The 20,557-nt window shown below is 44.3% G+C and overlaps 1 protein-coding gene across 1 annotated transcript in view; it reads left to right on the plus strand.

Moving 5' to 3' along the window:
- Window positions 1–20,557, plus strand: part of Kif5c (kinesin family member 5C) — a 158,182-nt gene that overhangs the window by 71,680 nt on the left and 65,945 nt on the right. The window contains exons 4-10 of the mRNA XM_021184624.2: window positions 1,465–1,569; window positions 6,446–6,494; window positions 6,746–6,801; window positions 7,520–7,607; window positions 10,758–10,882; window positions 13,245–13,349; window positions 13,701–13,849. Coding sequence (XP_021040283.1) covers window positions 1,465–1,569; window positions 6,446–6,494; window positions 6,746–6,801; window positions 7,520–7,607; window positions 10,758–10,882; window positions 13,245–13,349; window positions 13,701–13,849 — 677 coding nt within the window. The remainder of the gene's footprint in view (window positions 1–1,464; window positions 1,570–6,445; window positions 6,495–6,745; window positions 6,802–7,519; window positions 7,608–10,757; window positions 10,883–13,244; window positions 13,350–13,700; window positions 13,850–20,557) is intronic.

The raw sequence follows: 20,557 nt of genomic DNA on the forward strand, positions 1-20,557 counted from the left end.
TGTTGGAACACTGGTGAAGGCTTAGCTATGTCAGAATTCAATCTTAAAAGGCACTTATAATAAGATAATACTAAAAGAGAGCATGTGGATCCATACGCAGGAATGGAATATTAATGTATGGGTTAGAGAGGATGCCAGACTCCAGGAGTGAGTTTCTGTGAAACTCTTCTGCCTCGTGAGTAGCTTCCAAGCCTCTCGTCCTGTCAAGCTGACTCGACCAGAGTGCATGGCAGTGGGCCAGGTGTCTGTGTGAATCTGTAAAGGTTGCTGGGTGTCTCCAAGGACTGAGGAGAAAACTGGCTTTTGTGTTACTATTTCTAGAGTTTTATAACTTCCCAAAAGTCTAAAATCTTCTTCAGGTACACCATCACTGTAGATCTCCAGGCTATGTTTGTGGCAGATAGATTGTTTAACACTTGGGAGAGGACTTGAGTAGTCATTTCACTGGGAGATTGAGAAGATTCTGTGGAGTTGTGTACCTTAAGGTACACAACCTAGCCATGGCTTTAAGTACATCAGAATCCCTTTAGTGGGAATTGTTGGATATTGTCTCTTCCGTTCCCTCCCACAGGGCATCAACATCTCAATACTCATGGCATCTCTTGACAGCCCTCAGAGGTGGAAAAAAGAAATTCTAGGCATAAAAGTGTATTTAGTAATGTTCAAAAAGAGTATTTATCTCTCCACCTGTTTGGTAAAATTAGAGTGGGAAAAAGGAATATAAGAATACCCTTCAAGTCAATTTAAATACTAAAAGAAGTAAAAAACATATTTAGAACAATTCAGTTGGAGAATTCTAGATTTCAAAATGAGATCACTGGAATGGATTTTCTTGGCCGGTCTGTAAAATGCTCCTGAGGAAGGTATTTTTGAGGGTAAGTGCTTTAGAAAATCTTGGACAATGGTTGGATCTATCCATTCTCCAGCAGATCTGATTTGGGATTAGCTTATCTGGACTGGTTTTCTGGCCAATCTCTCACTATTGCAGGTTAAACTAAAGTGTGCCTGTTCACCTCCCACCTTCTTCTTTCCCACAGTTTCACTGCTTCTCTGTGTGTGGATTCACACAGGAGGGGAGATGGCCTCCCTGCTCCAGCCAGGACAGACCCCCCTCCCCATAGCCAGGAGAGTACTCTGCTGGCAACAGAGGGAAGCTCCTCGGGAAGCCAACAGCATGTGTGTGTGTGCGTGCATGCATGCATGCCTGTGTGCGTGTGCTTTCTGTTTTGTAAGTTTTGCTTAACAAGCCCTAGGTTGAGCCAGGACTTATGCCCATTTCTAGCCTTATCTACCAATCGTTCTAGAAACTTCTGTTTGTTGTGCAGGAACAAACAAAACATGACCCACACACTCAACTTGGAGTTTTACAGATTAAACAACATTGTTTGAAAAAGGCAGAGCCCCGTTCACTCCTCTCCCGTGCTTCCCAGCACTTCCTGACTGTTCTGTATCTTTCACTCATAGGGGAAGTTGCATGATCCTCAGCTTATGGGCATCATTCCGAGGATTGCACATGATATTTTTGATCACATCTATTCCATGGACGAGAACCTGGAGTTTCATATCAAGGTAAGTGCTTTTACTAAGAACAAGACAGGCCACTAGGCCCCAAGTATTATTACATAGTCTTTCTCCTCCTATATAACTATACAGGATGGTTTTTTTCATCAAGTGTCATTCTGTGCGAAATAGACACTGTTTATTAATTTCAGTCAATACCAAGCATTTGGAATGCTTGCAATAGGAACATAAAAACATAGAAGCCCCCTTTAGGATGGAATCATTATACCCATTGCCTGGATTCTCCCCTTTTCTCAATGCATTTCTGAGGATAGTCCATGAATATGTATGTGTGGGGGTCAGGACACCGATCCCCATGTGAGTTCCCTGGAACATAATCTCTTATGTTACCAATAGGGAAGCTGCCAGAGAAAAGCATTGTATGGCCAAAGAAACTTGGAAAATACTTTTTTGACCAGGGCTAAACTTACCACAAGTTCAAATGCTGTCATGAATAGTGTGGTTCTCAGAAGGAATGCACCCTGGATAATGACACGTTCATCTCGCCTTGGGAAGTGTTGACAGGCAATTCGCCTGCCTCTTTTCTCTTCCTCTTTGTTATTATTTTATTTTAACTCAGAAATGCTAATATTGCTTAAACTTGAATTGAAAGAGAGACCTCTACTCTATTATTATTTCTGTTGAATTATAAAATTTGGACTTCTTTGTAAATTCCAGAAGGCTACTTGTTTAAACAGAGAGGCATGTCATAAGGTGGCGACTGTGTGACCAGTGTAGAACAGGCCGTGGAGATTAGGGAATTCCAGCCCTGGGTTTTCCTTTGTTTTTAAGTTTAAAAAAAGAAGAGAGATAGTTCATATGGCATAAAATTCATCCTTTAAAAACACGTTTTTGTGGAGCTTAGATTAATCTATTTCTCATACTGTATAACCATCGTTCTTGTGTAAATCTTTAATATTTCTACACACCCCACCAAACACACTACCTTGTACCCCTCTCTTCTCTGTGTTCACTTGCCTTTTGAGTCTAAATTTTGCTCTCTGTTTTGTTGAGCGTCTTGGGCAGCATGGCAGCCCCTTGATGAATGTTCTAGGTTTCCAATCTTGCCATCTCCTGGGGAGGGGGATGGCTGCCAGCCTAGAGCAGTCCCTGCCCTGCTTCTGTGCTCCCAGATACACACAATGTCTGCTTCTCCATCTTTGTGCCTAGAGGGGCTGCAGAGCAGGGAGGAGAGAGGCTGTTCTAAGAAGGCAGGATAGCTCAGTGGAGAGGCTGTCCTGAAGGCTTGAACCTTGGTACACATGACCCAGTGGGTGAGTAATGAGGGAGCAGAAGTTCAGACACAGACGGATGGGCCAAGTTACAAGTAGACCCTAGCACCAACTGATACTTGGTACCCTTTTCATTGTATTAGGCTTCTTTCTGGCCTGGATAGATGGCTCCGTGGGTAAAGGCATTTCCTGCCCAGCCTGACAATCCAAGTTTAGTCCCTGAGCATCACACGTGGAAGAGAACTGCATCTCACAAGTTTTCTCCACCTGTGCACCAGGGCTCAGGCCCTTCCCACATCCACACAAAATAAATAAATAAATGCAGCAATCAAAAACCTTAACCCTCTCCCCTTATTTATTTCTACAGCAAGCTGTTCCTAAATTTACATTTCAAAAAGCTGTTTGTGCAATTATGAGTTACATCCGGTACACCACAGGTCTCTCGGTTGCTGAAAGCAACCTCGCCAGGCTTCCTTAAGTCTGAGCATACAGAGCTTGTTGCTTTGATGGGATCAAGATTTAGAAGCTTAGTGCTTCTTTACGGCTGTTTATGCTGACACACTTTAAACTGCTGTAGAGGTCTTAAGTGATAATCCTGAATAAGATATTAAACCAATTACTGCCCTGGAAATAGTGTCTTGTGTCAGAATCTTATTACGATTAAGAATGGCGCTGGCTTGAAATGGTGGTGGGGGGAAGGGAAGAATATTCCCTCAGTCTCTAGAATCAAGTCTTACCGTCCAGGCTCCCATTGTGCATTTCCTAGTTGCATTTGATTTTCTCTTAATAAGAATTTTAAGTGGACAGGTTAGCAGTGTCTGCATTCTAAACTTATGTGCTAACAGGTTAAACCAAAAGGATCTGGTTAAGGCAATATTGAAAATCTGCTCCTTAATGTGTCCCATGGGGGTTTTGAACATTATTTCTGATCGTGCTGTGGTTTTTCTGCTGAACAATGCCTATTGGTTTCCCTTCTGCCTGGCCACACAAAGCATTTGAAATAATAAAATGAAATCTGACACCTCAAGAAAGTCGAATACACCAGCATCCGGTTTTAACCTGTATTAAACAGGAACAGGATTTTAATTGCCAGGCTTGGCAGTACATGGTTCATGGCTACTTTTTAGATGTAATTGATTTTCTCTGTAATTTGTGGAAGTAAAAATCACATGTTTAGGATCTCCAAAGTTGACTGAATATGATCAAATACATTGTGTGCATGTATGAAAAACATTAAAAAAGTATCAGGGGTAGTGGAAAATCTTAATGGCAGTCAGACAGTTATGAGCTGGAATAGACTGACACCAGAATGAGACCGGCTTCAGGAGAGCCTGGCTAGAGATGACTAGAATTGGGCTTTGAGGACTGCACAGAGGTGAGTGTGGCAACGTGAAAGGTTAGAAAGAACGGTTAGGGGCTGGTGGGATAGCTCAGTGGTACAGTGCATGCCTTGGGTGTGTGAGGCCCTAGACGACCAGAGAGATGTAGTAGTGCATTGGGCAGATGAGCAGACAGGTGTTAGTAGAGGTACAGGTACCCAGGAGCAGGTGCCAGGACACTCAGCTGCTGCTTGTAGATTTCAAAGTAGGAATCTCAAAGCTGCTGGGAACTGGGCCAGTGGGTGGTGCTAGATGAAGGCACACACAAGATAACAGGCCAGGGCTGAGCTACAACAGAGTTTAGTGTCAGGGCAGAGGGGCCTTCACATTCTCCAGATCAGAGGTAAGGTTGGTCCACTCCTGAAGTTTCTCCTGGGTAGTCACAGCCCAGCTTTACAGCTGTACAGCGACAATCGAGGCTGGCTTACTGATGGGGTATATCCAGAGAAATGTGTTGTAAGATAGTTGTATCATTCTGTAAGCCTCATAGATAACAGGCAAATCTAGGGATCTATGAAATCGCTAGGCAATGCGATCTTATGGAACTGCTGCCGTGCATGTGGTCTGTTGCTTAATATTATCACGTAGCTCACAACTATATTTTTGTTCCTTTTTAAATTAATTATTTTATTTATATTCCAAATGTTGCCCTCTCCCCTTCCAGGTCCCCCCTTCACCCCTCTTCCCTCTCCTTTGCTTCTGAGAGGATGCTCCCACACCTACCTCACCCTGCTAGGATTCCCCCTTCCCTGGGGCATCAAGTTTTTACAAGGTTAAGCACATCCTTTCCCATTGAGGCCAGACAGGGCATTCCTCTGCTGCGTATGTAGCAGGGGCCAAGACCAGCCCCATGAACGCTCTTTGGTCGGTGCTTAGTTTCTGAGAGCTCTGAGGGGTCCAGTTAGTTGATACTGTTGTTCTTCCTGTGGGGTCGCAATCTCCTTCAGCTACCCTCAGTCCTTCTCCTAACTCTTCCATAGGGGTCCCTGGCCTCAGTCCAGTGGTTGACTGTAAGTATCTGCATCTGTCTCAGTCAGCTGCTGGTAGAGCCACTCAGAGGCTTCTGTCTGTAGGCACAGCATGGCATCAGTAATAGTGTCTGGGTTTGGTGCCTGTGCCAGGGATGGGTCCCAAGCTGGGCAGTCTCTGGATGACCTTTCCTTCAGTCTCTGCTCCATTTTTGTCCCTGCATTTCCATTTTGCATATCTTCCTATTTTGCAAAGGTGCTTATGAGTATGGGGGAAATTTTATCTGGGAGGAAATAGTCTGATATAGGCAGTGTGTAAAATCCTGGAAAGAATTTTTCATATCTCAAAGACTAACAGCTTCATTTGCCAGATTGAGGCCATGTGTACATTAGATTCCTCAGAACTCATTCTTAGTTTAAGCATCGCATTAGTTCAGCTATCAGACCAGTCACCCGGGAATTCAGACGCTGATTCTGGGTTCTGGTGTCTGAGGCTCTGATGCAGTGGAACTGTGGTAGTTTCCAGGGCTCCGTGCTTCTGTAGCTGATACTGATATCTGTGGGGTCGGCTAAAGCTTAAGCATGATTATTCAGAAGGCTTCCTTTTCCTTCCACAGTCTAATCGTCTTTTGTTTGGTTTTTGAGAAAAAATTTCTTCTGTAGCCCCGTCTGGCCTTAGATTCACAACAATCCTCTCACTCAGCCTTCTAATCTGGGACATAGGCATAGCTACCACACCTGGCCAATAGTCTTTATTAAACCACATTTGTTCCAGTCCATCCCAGACTCCAAACCTGGTGTCTTCATCAGTACCTTCTCAGCTACCTGTCTGAACTCCTGTTGTTCCAAGCATCCTTAGCCTCTCCTTCATGCACTGTTCCCGTGGATCTGACAAGGGTGTGGCATCATGCAGCTGGGTGAAGTCTGCTATGTTTGACCAACACTTGTTTAGGATGTTTTCTCTTATGGCTGTTACCACACATGGACATGGGCTTGATATTCAGCCAAGGCTAAACTTGGGTTCTCTTGTAAGAGGCTATCTAGCAGCTGATATAGAGAACACCTGGGACCAGACGAGTCAGAAGTGTAGAGCTAGAGAATGGTCCATGGTTGACAGATAGGTAGGTCACAATGGCCAAGCAAGAGGAACACACGAGGGGTGGCTTCGGCTCTGTGCTCAGGACTCTGACCTTTCCCTCAGTGTCCCCTCTTCTCGGTCACAGAGAAAGCTTTCATGAGTTTGATAGTGGTGGTTTTAAAATGTGGTATGGTGTTTCTATTTTAATTTCAATTTTTCTTTATCTAGGTTTCCTATTTTGAGATCTACTTGGACAAAATAAGGGACTTGCTTGATGGTGAGTTCCACCTGAATGCATTGTGCTTGCTCTGTAGTTGAAGTCCGGGGTGGGGGGGTTTGAGATGCGTTAGCATGCTTCTGCCTGGACAGCTGATGAAAATGTAGAGTGACGTTTGCCTTCAGGCTGTGCGCTCTTCCCAACCACAGCTTAAACTTGCCTCTCGTCTGTAACCATAGCTATTCTTCTTGGAGCACAGGGTTTTTAACTTCCCTTTCCTTCTTTGCATGCCATCATTTTCACCACCACAGTGTCCAAGACCAACTTGGCAGTTCATGAAGACAAAAACAGAGTCCCCTATGTAAAGGTATGCAAAGACTTGGGGCAATGCAGCTAACTTCTCTCTGGTCACTGTGCAAATACTGCATGAGATGCTATAAAGAGTATCCAAAAGGCATAGTTATCTATAACATTGATATAAGTATAAAAAAACCAACAACCAGTATTTAGGTTCTTCAACTGTAGCTTTCCTGTATGTAAATTACTTTTATTATTATTATTAGTTGCTGAGAATCTAATCCAGTGCTTCATGTATAAGTTATGAGCTATTATACCCAGCCCTCTTTATGAAATCTATTATTTAAGTACTACTATTTAGTATTTAAAAGAGGTTTTGGGATTGAATGCAATGGTGTATGCTCTGAACCTCACAGAAGTCTATTGTAGCCTTGTCTATTGTGCTGAAATGATGAATGATGGAGGGTGAGGCAGTACATTCTCATTTCCTCCCCTCTCATAAGTTTTCTTCTTTTAATTTCTGGCTCCTGAAAGCATTGCTTCAGGGTATGAACATGAGCTTAAAAAGCATTTCTTCCAGCTTTACATCCAGCTTTCCCAGGGCTGGCTCATACTTCTCTTTAATGTAGAATCCAAGCCCCAGGCAAGGGGGAAGCACTGTTGGTCAGCATCACTGCCTTTCTGTTTAGCTGTACCTTTAGGGGGAGAAAGGATGCTTAGCTGCTTTGAGATGCTGTTGCTTTGCAACTGCTGTAATGGCTGACCTGCTCTACCTTTGACTCTTGCAGGGGTGCACCGAGAGGTTTGTGTCAAGCCCGGAGGAGGTCATGGACGTGATCGATGAGGGCAAAGCAAACCGACATGTGGCTGTGACAAGTAAGTGCGGGTGTGTGTGTGTGTGTGTGTGTGTGTGTGTGTGTGTGTGTGATGTCTATGCTGTTACGTAGCACGGCAATATCTGCCCTCTGTGCAGGACAGCTGGGTGATGAGGATGTGGGGAAGGTAGCAGAGAGCAGCGAGCAGGCAGATCCCAGGCCCTGTGCTGCGTGAGTGTATGCAGCACTCTGAGGTCTTGAAGAGTTGCCTGAGATTCCTTGGGTTCTGATCAAAGTCTTAGAAAGAAAATCCAAGCTACTAAATTCATGCCAAACACAAGGAAAAACAGTTGGAGTTCTACCTCTGTAGAGGGAGAATAATGCAAAGAGGGCATCAGAGCAGAGCAGGCAGCTTCCAAGGAGTCCCTGAAGCAGGAGAGCTCACAGCAGGCACACTCACATGAGCTAAGATGCCTGTCTCAACCCGGGGAGCTGCACGTGTTTAGCAGAGGCTCCTTAAATTGACTAGCACTGTCCTTTCAGAGGGATGTGGACAGAGGAGTGTAAGTTCACACAGAGCTGAAGGAACTAAGAATTTCAAGTTCGGAAGAGAAAAAAAAATCAGGAGAGGATGCGTGGGCTGCAGTTCATTGATGCTCTGGGTTCTGATGTTGAGGAAGATGCAATGTGCTGCAGGCTAGGCATGCAGGCTTGACCAACTGTCAGGACTCTAAGCCTGGGAGCTGCCCCTGGAAAAGCCTGCTGCTGAGGAAGGGAGAGAAGGTATTGTATAGAAGAGATTCAAGCAGTAGTTGGTGGCTGGTCTAGACCCTTCTAGGAGCAGGTCTGAAGCTCCTGTGTGGATGGGCTCCAGCTCTGTGACTCAGAATCCTCTTCTATACCCCACAGCCTGTGAAATGATGCTTATATATGCATCAATTTTCAGAGCTGACCTAGACTTGCACGCAGTGTAGGAAACACTGCTTCTTGCTGTTCTGCCCGAAATTCAAATGTACATAACAAACCTTTCTTGCTGTGTTTCCTAAGCTGTCAGTCATGAATTATTTACAGTGTACCTGCTTCAGAGCTGAGCATGTAGAATGTTACTAGTGTCCTTAGCATTCTGTCAGGGTTTTTTCCACATTATTTGTATGTGTGCATGTGTGTGCGCAAGTGGGCGTGTGTGCATGCTTACATGTGTACGCATGCTATGTAGATATGCACATGGAAGCTAGGGAGAACCTACTCCCAAAAGTTTTCCTCTAACGTGTGGGTCTTGGAAATTGTACTGGGATGCCAGGCTTGACAGCAAGCATCTTTACCCATTGAGTCATCGTACCAGCTCCGGTTTCTATTTTAGTGGGGTGAGTATATTTAACAGTGCTCTGTTGCTAAGTCCATTTATTTGCATTGTGGGCAACATCTTACCGTGTGTCGCCACAATGCTCCACCTTCCGCAGCTGAGACCTAAACTCAGGGACCTTTGCAGCAGGTGTTTCACAGGCTGTCCCATCTCCCAGCTCCGGTTTTAATTTTCAAGATCAGCTTGACGATTCAGGATGCTGTGAGAGTTTGGAGATTTTTAAAAGTTTAGGGTAGACTTTTCTGCTTTTGTAGATAATATCATTGAGATTTTTATACAGTTGTATTTGGATAGATTATTTTGGCTTAATTTACATCTTTTTTTTTTGTATGTGTACGAATGTCTGGTGTGTATAAGCAGGATAACATGTGGGCTGGTCCACATTCATATGTGCATGCTTTGTGTGCCTGTGTGTATGTATGTGTACGCCTGAAGTTGATGTTGTATCTTCCTTTGGCTGGATCGTCACGTTTTATTTTTGTTGAGGCAGCCTCTTTACTGACACAGTCCTTATCAGTTCCAGCTCATCCTGCTAGCTCTGAGCCCCCTCTGCTTCTGCTCTGCAGTACCAGGGTTACAGATAATTGCCATGCCTGACCAGCCTTTAAATGGGTTCTGGGATCCCAAACTCCAGTCCTCGTGCTTGCTCAGCAAAGCCTTAGCTATTAAAGCCATCTCTGCAGATCCAATTTTGATATCTTAACACCATTTCATCTTCAAATAAATGATCACAGCTTATGTTTCCCATCCATCTCTATCTGCTTTAATATCTGTAAGTGGCATTTTGTAGCTTTTGCCTACAAATCTGTCATTTTCTTTAAGTTTATTTCTATTTTATCCTTCCTATTGCTAATGTGAATAAATTGTCTTCTTAATATTTTATTTTTTATTTTTATTAGATATTTTCTTCATTTACATTTCAAATGCTATCCCCAAAGCCCCCAATATCTTCTTAATATTTTTAGGTCAGGAATGGAAGCATAAATGGTTTTTACGTGTTGATTTTTCTAGCATGCAGCATTGCTAAATTTATTTATTTGTGACCTTTTAAAATGGAATCTTTAAAGCCGGGCGTGGTGGTGCACGCCTTTAATCCCAGCACTTGGGAGGCAGAGGCAGGCGGATTTCTGAGTTCCAGGACAGCCAAGGCTACACAGAGAAACCCTGTCTCCAAAAAACCAAAAAAAAAAAAATAAATAAATAAAATAAAATAAAAATAAAATGGGCTCTTTAGAGGTTTTTTTCTTTTTTCTTTTTTTTAAACAATCTGGTGAGATGTTTTCTGAGGAATGGTGAAAGTTGCTTGGGACCTTTACTGGGTCTGCTGTAAGGGGAAGCGTTTTCCTTGGTATCCTGACCATTTAACCTGGGAGGCCAGTGCTGTTTCATATGGGTTGTAGAGGAGTGTGTCTTAATCTTCCCTGAAGGAAGCTTCTGGTAGTTCAGGCTACACACATGGGCAGAACAAACTGTATCAGGCACTACACTGTAATAAACTTCAGGGCTTCCACAGGACCAGCAAGGAAGCTGTGAGCTTCTTGGTGGTTGAGAGAGTGGGGTATGGGATGTAGGGCTTCTGGCCGACCCTGAGAGTTCTTAATTCCTTTGTTACTTGAAGGCACTATAAGTCTGCCCTCTCTACAATGAATTGAATTTTTTTTGTTTTTTTGTTTTGTTTCTTTTTAAAAGAAGAAACAGTGGCCTCAGATACGTCCCCAAATTGGCTACACCGACTGCAGAGAGCTGCAGTGGGGTGACATGATTGGCTGTGTTTTGAAAGACTAGAGGTTTGCTGCCCGTGCTGCCGTGCTCTCTGTGGAGCAGTAAGCCGTTTATTTTCCTTTTCAGACATGAACGAACACAGCTCTAGGAGTCACAGTATCTTCCTGATTAATATTAAGCAAGAGAATGTGGAGACTGAAAAAAAACTCAGCGGGAAGCTGTATTTGGTTGATTTGGCTGGGAGTGAAAAGGTAATTGGTTCTTATTTATATTATCTGTAATTTCTCCCTGTTACTTGCTCAGGTGTACAGTTGTAGAAGTTCTGTGCCTTTTACTTCCTGGTTTTAAAGAAGTTTGAAGTGTTGAGGCATGGTACTATCATGTTTCTTTGCATTCTCATTTGTCCTGTGGGCTAAGAATTCCCAGTTCCCATCAGAGGCACGTGTGTCACTGATGCTTGGTAGCCTAGGGCTTTAAGCAGGTGTTAGTATGACTTAGCCTCGCAAGGCAGCTGCACAAAGGTGGGATGGGCACCCTTAGGATGGAAGGAGACATCTGATTTCATGGACCCCATACAGTAGGCTCAGGAGGGCTCTACCCCTGGGACATGGTTGGCCCTGCTTCTGTACCTTTGCCTTGCTGAGGAAAGGTCTGGAACCTGGGCTCTGCCAGTGTTTCCATTCTCCTGGAAGTGGGTTTGAAGTAACAGGTGACCTTTCATATGGGCAACCTTGGGTCATCCGGTTGGAAAGGCTTCTTTGGTTTTGTTGTGATTCTTTCCACACCTGGGCTCTGTTCTATGCTCCCTGGCACCGGCTAAGACCACATCCAGAATCACTACTCTCCCATGCCAGCCCCTTCCACAGCACCAGGGGATGTTCCCATGGCCATACTCTGGCGGGCACAACCCCTGTAGACAGCATCATAGAGCCAGCATACATGCACAATTTCTATTTCTGCCATCATCAGTGACATCAGCTGGTTGTTCTCATCAGAGCAGGTCCTGAAGTGCTGTCAGTCTCCCTAGCTATACAGGTGATTGCCACTCATGGCCTCACACTGCTAAGTTCCTGAACCCTAACTATGGCTACAAACGTCCCCGTAAGTCATGGTTTTTGAATTGTCCTCTTACTTGGCTGGGCATCAAAATGTTATGTGTGTGGACTGGTTACATTCTCAGCCGCTCATGAGGATGAAGGGAGCATGTTGTCCAGCTGTAGACGGACCACTGACTCGACGGACTGCCATGCTGGGTATAAGCCCATACAGAGAGCCATGTAGCGATGAGTTATTTAGGGCTGAAATACACCTGGTAGCTGCCTCCTGCTGGCAGTTGCTGCTGCTTGTTAAGGGTACTTATGAGGTGTTTCAAGTGTCCCTGCTTGGTTTTTAATTCATGTTTTTCTTTCTTTTCCCCATGGATGAGTCCATATGAGTGTATTGTCCTGAGACCAGAGCTCTGGGATTTCCATCCCATCACCCCAAAGTGCCATTCTTCCCTTAGGGTACTAGAATTGTATCTTTGGGGCTCATTGTCCTTGCCTGCCGCGGAAGGTGATGCATGGTCCCTGCTTTGAATATTTCATGGAGTTAAGATGCTCAAATTAGAGATCGTCTAAAACTGCCTGTCACAGGCTGCTGATTTTTGTGGCCCATTACCCCATGATGTCTCTGCCTGCCACATTTTTGGGGCAGAAGAAGTCTGTACTATTTTTCAGAACCTTGCTCCTGGACAACATTCCCCTCTGTTGTTGGGGAGTGAAGGGACTCTCCTTTATATATATATATTTGAGTCCATCACCGTTCAGTTTAAAGTTATTTCTCCTCTTTCCTTTTTTTTTCTTTTTTGGAGAGCAGCTGTTCACCCTGCTTTTGCTCAGAAAACCAAGACAAATCTTACTGAATCCTCTCCCCTCCTTTAAAAAAATGGCAGCGTTTGTAAACCTCTCTATCTATATTAAGTGCTGTAAATGTGAAATTATCTGTACTAACGCAGTGGAGGAGACACCGTGTACAGTGGGCTATAGAAGAAAAACCAAATTTATAGTGTAACACACACACATCTTTGTCTTTGTGTGTCTCCCCAAGCCTTTTGCATCTTAGACACCCCTTCTTTCCGTTCTTTGCTTCCCACTGCCTCCTTCCATGTTACTGGAAAAAAAGTAGAGAAGGAACAGTCAGAACACCCGTCCCCACTTCTTTAGTCTTTTGCCTGGAATTTGGGCTCATAAGTGGTTTCCTCACTGTGCTGCACCAGACCCCATGTAACTGAGAGGCTGTGATTCAGTCCCCTAGGATCCAGCTCACAGTGGTGACAGCACTTCTGGAGCCTGGTTTCCTGGATGGATGTCCCCCAGGGAAGTATCTGCAGTTCTCCCACTTGAGCCATTTCAGCCATTCCACTAAAGCCCAATTGAGAGGAAAATGACAACGGGGGAGATCAGATCCTCAGCTTCCGGCTCGGGGGACCGCTTCCGGCTCCAGGGACCGCTGGATGGGGTGGTTCTTACCTTCCTTGCCTGCTTTTCTGCAGGGCCTGCGGCTGCCCCTCTGCGCGCCGATTTTCTGCTCTGTGCTCACACAGTCCTCACTGCTTTTTCTGTCCATTGGTAGGTCAGCAAAACCGGTGCCGAGGGAGCTGTTCTTGATGAAGCTAAAAATATCAACAAGTCTTTGTCTGCTCTTGGAAATGTGATCTCTGCCTTGGCAGAAGGGACAGTAAGTAATCCTGTCACCATCTATTAAATAGTATTATGGGACGCTGCCTTTGGGATTTATGTATTCTTATTGGGATGGATTGCCACACATCCCAGATGCTCATTTATTTTCCTCTTTGGAGGAGAGATTCTTGGCTGGAGTGCCTGTTGCTGGGTGCTCCACTCCACCAGGAAGTATGAATGGTGTTGCTAACTTCCTGTGACACGGGTCAAAGCATGGATAGTCTTTGGCAAGATCCAAAGACCTGGCTGCAAATTCTCTTTCCACGTGTTTCTAAGTTTGGCCAGCTTGCTTCTGTAGTTTTTCTTTGAATGGGCTGTCAAAACCAATACTCCTTCTTTTCTTAAATAGAAAACACATGTACCATACCGGGACAGCAAGATGACTCGGATTCTCCAGGACTCTCTGGGTGGGAACTGTAGGACCACCATTGTCATTTGCTGTTCTCCTTCAGTCTTCAATGAAGCCGAGACCAAGTCCACGCTGATGTTTGGACAGAGGTGTGTGTGGGCGGGTCTCAGAAGCCATGCTCTGAGCTAGGTAGTGGAGCATAGGTGTGAATGGCTTGGAGCAATGGTCAAAAGGGCCAATAATTATTCAGTTGCATCTAGCAGGTGACCTATAAACTTGAGACATTGTTTAGGGAGGCAACAGGGATTGCATTTTTTTTTTTCAGTAGTGGTCAGGAATGTGCCTGTCTGAAGAATGCTATTGATCAAAGCAAAACAAAACACCCAACTCATTGTTGCAGCTACTTTTGTTCTTTGTGGACTCAAAGCCTAACCTTTAGCTCTATAGGATTTCGCATCCATAAATCTCAAGATTGATAAGCACTTTTAACTCCAGTTATTTGAAATTCATTTCAACGTTATTCAGGAAAGCAATCAGAAACTGAGATAAAGGCAGAGTAGAGGTGTGCATAATGGAGGAAAGGAACCCAATGCATTAACCCTGAGGGTGGGAGGCATGAGGTGTGTGTGGAGGAAAGTGCAGGGGATGACCACATTCTCACTGTTTGAAAGGCCAGAGTCAATGTGCCCTGCCTCTGAACGTTAGCTGGTGCAAGCATGAAGGAGCTAGAGCAGTCTTCATATGTGTCGGTGGGTCTTACCTTCCTTACTCCCACCCCCACCCTCTTTTCAGTTTTTCTAGACAGAGTTTATTCAGTATAATCATCCCTGGCTGTCCTGGACTCTTTGTCGACCAGGCTGGCCTTGAACTCACAGAGATCTGCCTGCCTCGGCCTCCTGAGTCCTGAGAGTAAATGCTTGTGCCACTACACCTGGCTTTCCTGTCTTTCTTGACACAGTTCTTTTCACCTACCTTACCCCGCTGCCACAGCTGACCTCTTCAGTCTTGTTTGTTCAGTTTCCAGACCCTGTCTTCTCAGCTGTGTTTTTGGGTGTTGGGTACCTAAGCTTGGGATACTGTGGCCTTGGATAGTCTGAGCATCGTTGATGCTCATTGTGCTGACTCCAGACAGATGTGCTGGTGTGGATTCTCCTATCATTATTACATTCAGTGCTGAACAGCTGCTGATCTGTCTCTGTGCACCTTTACTGCCTCAGGTGTTAGTGGGGTTCCCAGTGTTCCCCTGCTTTAGACCTGGGAGTGTGTTGAATGGTAATGCCCAAGAAGTCATTTCAAATGGGGATGGGTGCTCTATGGAAAATTGCTACAGCTGTTTGAACTGCATCGCACATCGTAGACATTTTCTGAGTCTCAACAGGACATAGGATTCTTTGGCTGTGGGCTGCCTAAACAATAATTGTGTTGCGACGTTGTAGGATTAATCTATCTCTTAAAGGATCGGGGTCCTTTGCTTCTTCCTAAATGACTTCTTTGATTTGATACAGGCTTGAGGTAGTGGCATTGAAGCAAGGTGACACCTTTGTTTCCTGGCCACCGATCCACTCTCTCTTTAGTTCTCTCCGAGCCTCATATCTCTCTACCGTAGAGATGAAGTGGCTCCTTCCAAAGACTTATGGGAGGAGGATGATATGAGTTGCCTAAGGGCTGGTACAGAGGAGGCTATCACTGACTTCAAGCTCACCTTAAATACTCTGGCAGTATTGAGGGTTGTTGGAAAGATAATGGGTAAGACTAGACTAGAAAGAAGGAGCAGCGTTGCAATATAAAAGACAGTTTGAACGAAACAGCATTTCACGTCTGGAACTAATGGGTAAAGAAATACTACAGGAAATTTAGGATTCCAGGAGATAAAATGTAATATCAAATATGTTTCTAGGTGAAATAGTTGGTCTGCTTCTTGTACCAGACCCTGAAGTGCACGACGTCAGCTTTCCAGCATGGGACGAGTGCAGTGGTCAGTAGGTGCACGCTTATTGAACAGTGAAGCAAGCGAGCCTCAGGTTCACTATACAGCAGACATGGATCTGATCATCAGATTAGACATGAGATCCCAGAGTGAACAGGATTAAATACTGGGCTGGAGAGATGGTTCAGCTGTTTCTCCAGAGGTCCTGAGTTCAATTCCCAGCAACCACAGGGTGGCTCACAACCATCTGTCATGGAATCTGATGATTTCTTCTGGCACACAGGTATACATGCAGGTAGAATGTGCATATATATAACAAATATATAAAGCTAAGAAAGAATAATAAGATCAAGCACTTTGAACCCAAAAGCTGCAGGTTACGTCCCAAGTGCCAGATAACCAGTGCTCATTTTATTCTTGTTGCAGAACTGTGGGCGGCATGATTTCTGTGGTTCTCCTGAGGACACAGAGGAGGTGTATATTTCTGCTGGGCTGAAATGCACTGATGTGCTGAGTTAATCACAGCACGTGCTTTGAAGTTGTAGAAACTCAGCAGTGTCCACAGGTGCCTGAAGCACCCTGGGAAGAGCCTGGCAGCCTGTGTTAGGATTTTAGATTTAGTACTGCATTCTCAGGGGAAATACACCCTGATGGACTCTTATTTGATCAAGCTTTCCCATTTAGTTCTCTGAGTGCCCAGCATCAGAGCAACAGGTAGTCCAGATACCTGAGAATCAGAAAGCCCAATTAAAACATTTTGTTGATTTTTTTTCTATGTTCCAGCATGTTATTCTTTAGTTTTAAGTTACTCTCTTCCTAGTACTTTCTTTTCTAGCATTTTTCAGAAAAGATACTTGTGACTTTCAGATGTGTGAACTCAAATCACTCTATGATCTTCGAAGTCTGTTTCATGTGCCTTGGTTTGGCGGAGGCGGAGGTGGCCCAGATCAGTATGTCTCGGTCCAGCAAGAATAATTCAGTCTGTTTTTTTTGTTGACTGTGAGAGGGGGTTGGTGACTCGGGGAGAGTGATAGTATTTGTGTTCCTGGTGTGCAGTGTTCTCAGAAGGAAACCATGCCGCCACTTTAATCAAGCCACCTGTCACAGTGACAGTTGGACCCAGCAGAGACTGAGTAGTGTACATTTAAATTCATGTCACAAGAGTGTGAGAACAATGTACCTGCAGAGGCAGAGTGAGCCACTTGCGAAGGTGCACACATTGGTGCATTTGACATGAAACCAAGGGTTCAGTCATCTCTGCTAGAGAACCTGTTGCTAGGACACCAGCGGGTAACCATAGCCCTTGGAGGAAGAGATGCTGTTCTTCACTGGTCACGAGAGCTTTAATTCCTCCTTCGTGACTAACCTTTTCCTCGGAGGCCTGGAGCAGAAATGAGTTCCGAGGAAAGTGTAGCTGTTACACAGCAGTGAGACTCAGGCAGATCGGAAGTTTGGATGCACCCAAATGGCTAAGCCCTTTAATCAAACATGAATCCAGCTATTGCTCTGTCGTCTGTGTTTTTATTTTTTTTTTTTTATTTTTATTTTTTTTTGGTTTTTCGAGACAGGGTTTCTCTGTGTAGCCCTGGCTGTCCTGGCACTCACTTTGTAGACCAGGCTAGCCTCGAACTCAGAAATCCGCCTGCCTCTGCCGTCTGTGTTTTTAGAGGGCTAATGTTTGCGCTCTGTTGACTGAGTCAAGTGGATGACCCTGGGTAATGAGCATGGCCCTTCCGATCATTCAGAGAGAGGCCTTGATGAGCAAAAGCTGATGTTCCTCAGGGAGAACTGAAGACCAGAAAACACACTCGCTCCTGCATTTCAAGCTGGCTGCTTGGACTTGACTTAGCTTTGTGGCCCCCACAGACACATGAGCCACGTTCCTTAGAAAACTAAGAGGAGACTATGCTGTATGTCCTTCTCTGTCTCTCTCTGCATTCCTTCCCCCTTGCCCTCTGCCATACCAACTTCCCCAATAAACCCAGATAGATGGAGATGGGATACTGGACTACCGTCTGCAGAGACCACAGTCCTCTCCCTTACTCTCTCTCCCCTCCTCTCCTAACATTTCCTGTGTAGAGCATATATTACAGACTTTTCCCATGCACTGAGGGTGCGAGGTTGCTTGTCTAGAGTCTCCTTATTCAAATATGAGTACTCTCTGGAACACCTGGAGATCAAGGAAAGATGCCAAAGCGAGAGGTACCAGGAGCAAGCATCTTCTGGCTCCTTAAGGAGGTCAGAGTAGTTAGAAGAGACTCAAAAGATATCCAGTATGCTTGTCACTTAGAACGATGGCCAGTGAATAAGTACAAGAAGAGATCAGTGGGGAGACAGGCAAGGGGGGCCTTTTTCAAGTGCACGTGATGGGAATGCCTTCAAGAGTGTTAGGTGGGAGTGCTCAGCCTCTTGAAGGAGACATGCTTAGTCCTCTTAGAACCTAAGTGTGTACCTCTTCATGCACATACTGGACATTTGGGATGGAGTGCCTGAAGGAGCTGGGAAAGGTGATGACACTTGAGAGCTGAAAGGTGGCTGTCTTCTCATTTCACAGTAGATGTTTCTTGTATAACCACATCGGCGTTTGCCTCCACATGTAAGAAGGTGTGCTGGTCCTCTGATCACTGTTGGCTACACCTATAACACTCTTCCCCAAGGTGTTACCTTTAAGTCTTAAAAAAAAAAAAAGCAAAAACAAACCCAAAAATCCCCAGCTTCATTTCCTCCCTGGAGGGAGAAGAGATCTAATACCCAGGCAAACCCAGATGACACACTACTGAAATGATATTTGAACCTCCGCAGCAAGGCAACACAGGAAACAGGCACCATGATAATAGCATCCACACAGTAGGTTACCTCTTGCCAAGTGGATCTTCTGTTAGGGCTGAAACAATATTGAACAAGGACTTTTTCCCTAAGGAGCCATGGAGTAGGACTTTGCTCAGTGCTGTGAGCTGAGCTGTTCATATGAGTGCCAGTTGTAAATCTGCAAACGTGTCAGCACACATTAGGGTTAATCACAGGGTCTCACCACTTCAGGAGTAAATACAGCTCCAAAGGTCACCTGTGTCTGAGACAGTGTCCCCACCCCAGATGACTGGACTTTGCTGCTCTTGCCATGCTGTTTGCATAACAACAAACCATCATGTGAGACTGTATTACACTAGTGGGGTCTAATCTACCTTAATTAGATTATCACACTTTGTTTCGAGGCAGTACAATGCTTCCTGATGCATTTCTGAATAAACTTTATTTTTAAGCAATGCGTGACTGTTAGACTTCAGACAAAATTATAAAATTGGCTTTTAGAGCCTTTCCCAGTTCCTGGTGTCTTACTGAGTTCATGTGTGATTGTGAACTAACTGAAATTCTTTTGGAAGCTAAGCTGGACAATAAAGACACATATCTGGGGCTGGGGAGGTGGCTCAGCGGTTAAGAGCACTGACTGCTCTTCCAGAGATCCTGAGTTCAATTCCCAGCAACCACATGGTGGCTCACAACCACCTGTAATGGGATCTGGTGCCCCCTTATGGTGAGTCTGAAGACAGCTACAGTGTACTCATATACATAAAATAAATAATCCTTAAAAAACATAAAATAAATGAGACTCAGCCTAGGGATTTACATATATATATATGTATATATGTAACATCTTATATATATGTATATATATACATATATATATATATATATATATATATATATATATATTTAAAAGACACATATCTGGGTCATTGACACCAGGTTCTGTATTGACTTATCATGTCTAAGTATATAGGAGTGTAGGCAGTAAATATGTGGGAAAAACAAAAGATCCAGAAATTGCATATAGGTGGAGAGATGCTGCCTTTCTATATAAGTTTATTTCTATAATGCATTTTTATTACTATAGAATATATATAGTAAGGAGCATAACATAATTATACAGTCATAAACATTTACAAATGCACACAAACACGTAAGCATCTCCCATTGACTTAGAAGCCTGCCTCTTGCGCCTGCTTAGCCAGGCTCTGTGCCCAAGAGTAACCACATCCCGACGACTTCAGCCCGCATGGTTGGCATTGGCATGTAAGGCTTTTGAACCTCACATGTGTAAGGCCACACAGTACTGTTTTCATACAGCTGTCTTTATGCATCACTGTATCTGGAAATTATTTCGCACTGTTGGGTGCAGCAGTTTAGTGTTTATAGTTATGTAGTATTCTATTGAATGTATTCATTGTACTGTTGGTAGGTGTTTGACTGCTTTCGTTTAGGGGCTATTGTCAATAACATTACAGTGTCTGTGGCCTGTTGGACATACCTGTTGATAAGTGTAGATATGAGTCACAGGGCGTGGCATAGTTATAGTAGACGCTACAAACCACTTTTCTAAAGTTACAGTTAGGACCTATACTCACAGCAGGCAGTCAGAGGTAAGGTCAGGTAAGGTCGCTGCCCTTTCTCACTGGTAGCCCTTCTGGTGGGCACAGAAAGGCATCTCCTCAGTTCCCTTTCTTTCCCCCAGAACTAAGGATCTAGTGTTCTTTTTGCAGTGCATCTTGGCACTTCGTTCAGGAACTGCCCATTCAAGTCTTTTTCTGCTTTTTCCTTCTTGATTTGTGGGAGTTATTCCAGCTAACTGCTATCTATATGTATTTTAGTACCTTCTCCTGTTTTAAAAACATGCCTTTTTAGTGAGGGAAGTTTTAAATTTATAGTCAATTTCTTTCTTTTATGTTGTATTCAAGAAATCTTTACCTAACACAAGGTCTTGAGGATATTTTCAGTATTTTGCTTTAGACATTTTACCATTTTCACCTATGATGCATCAGGAATAGAATTCTTATGTGGAGTTTTGTTTTGTTTGTTTGTTTTTAACTGTACATTGAAAGGACCATGTCCCTGCTCTGTGGTATGAGAACTTCCCATACATCAGATGGCAGTG

The sequence above is a fragment of the Mus caroli genome, chromosome 2 (genome assembly GCF_900094665.2).
Source record: "Mus caroli chromosome 2, CAROLI_EIJ_v1.1, whole genome shotgun sequence".
In the NCBI taxonomy this organism is placed as follows: Eukaryota; Metazoa; Chordata; class Mammalia; order Rodentia; family Muridae; genus Mus; species Mus caroli.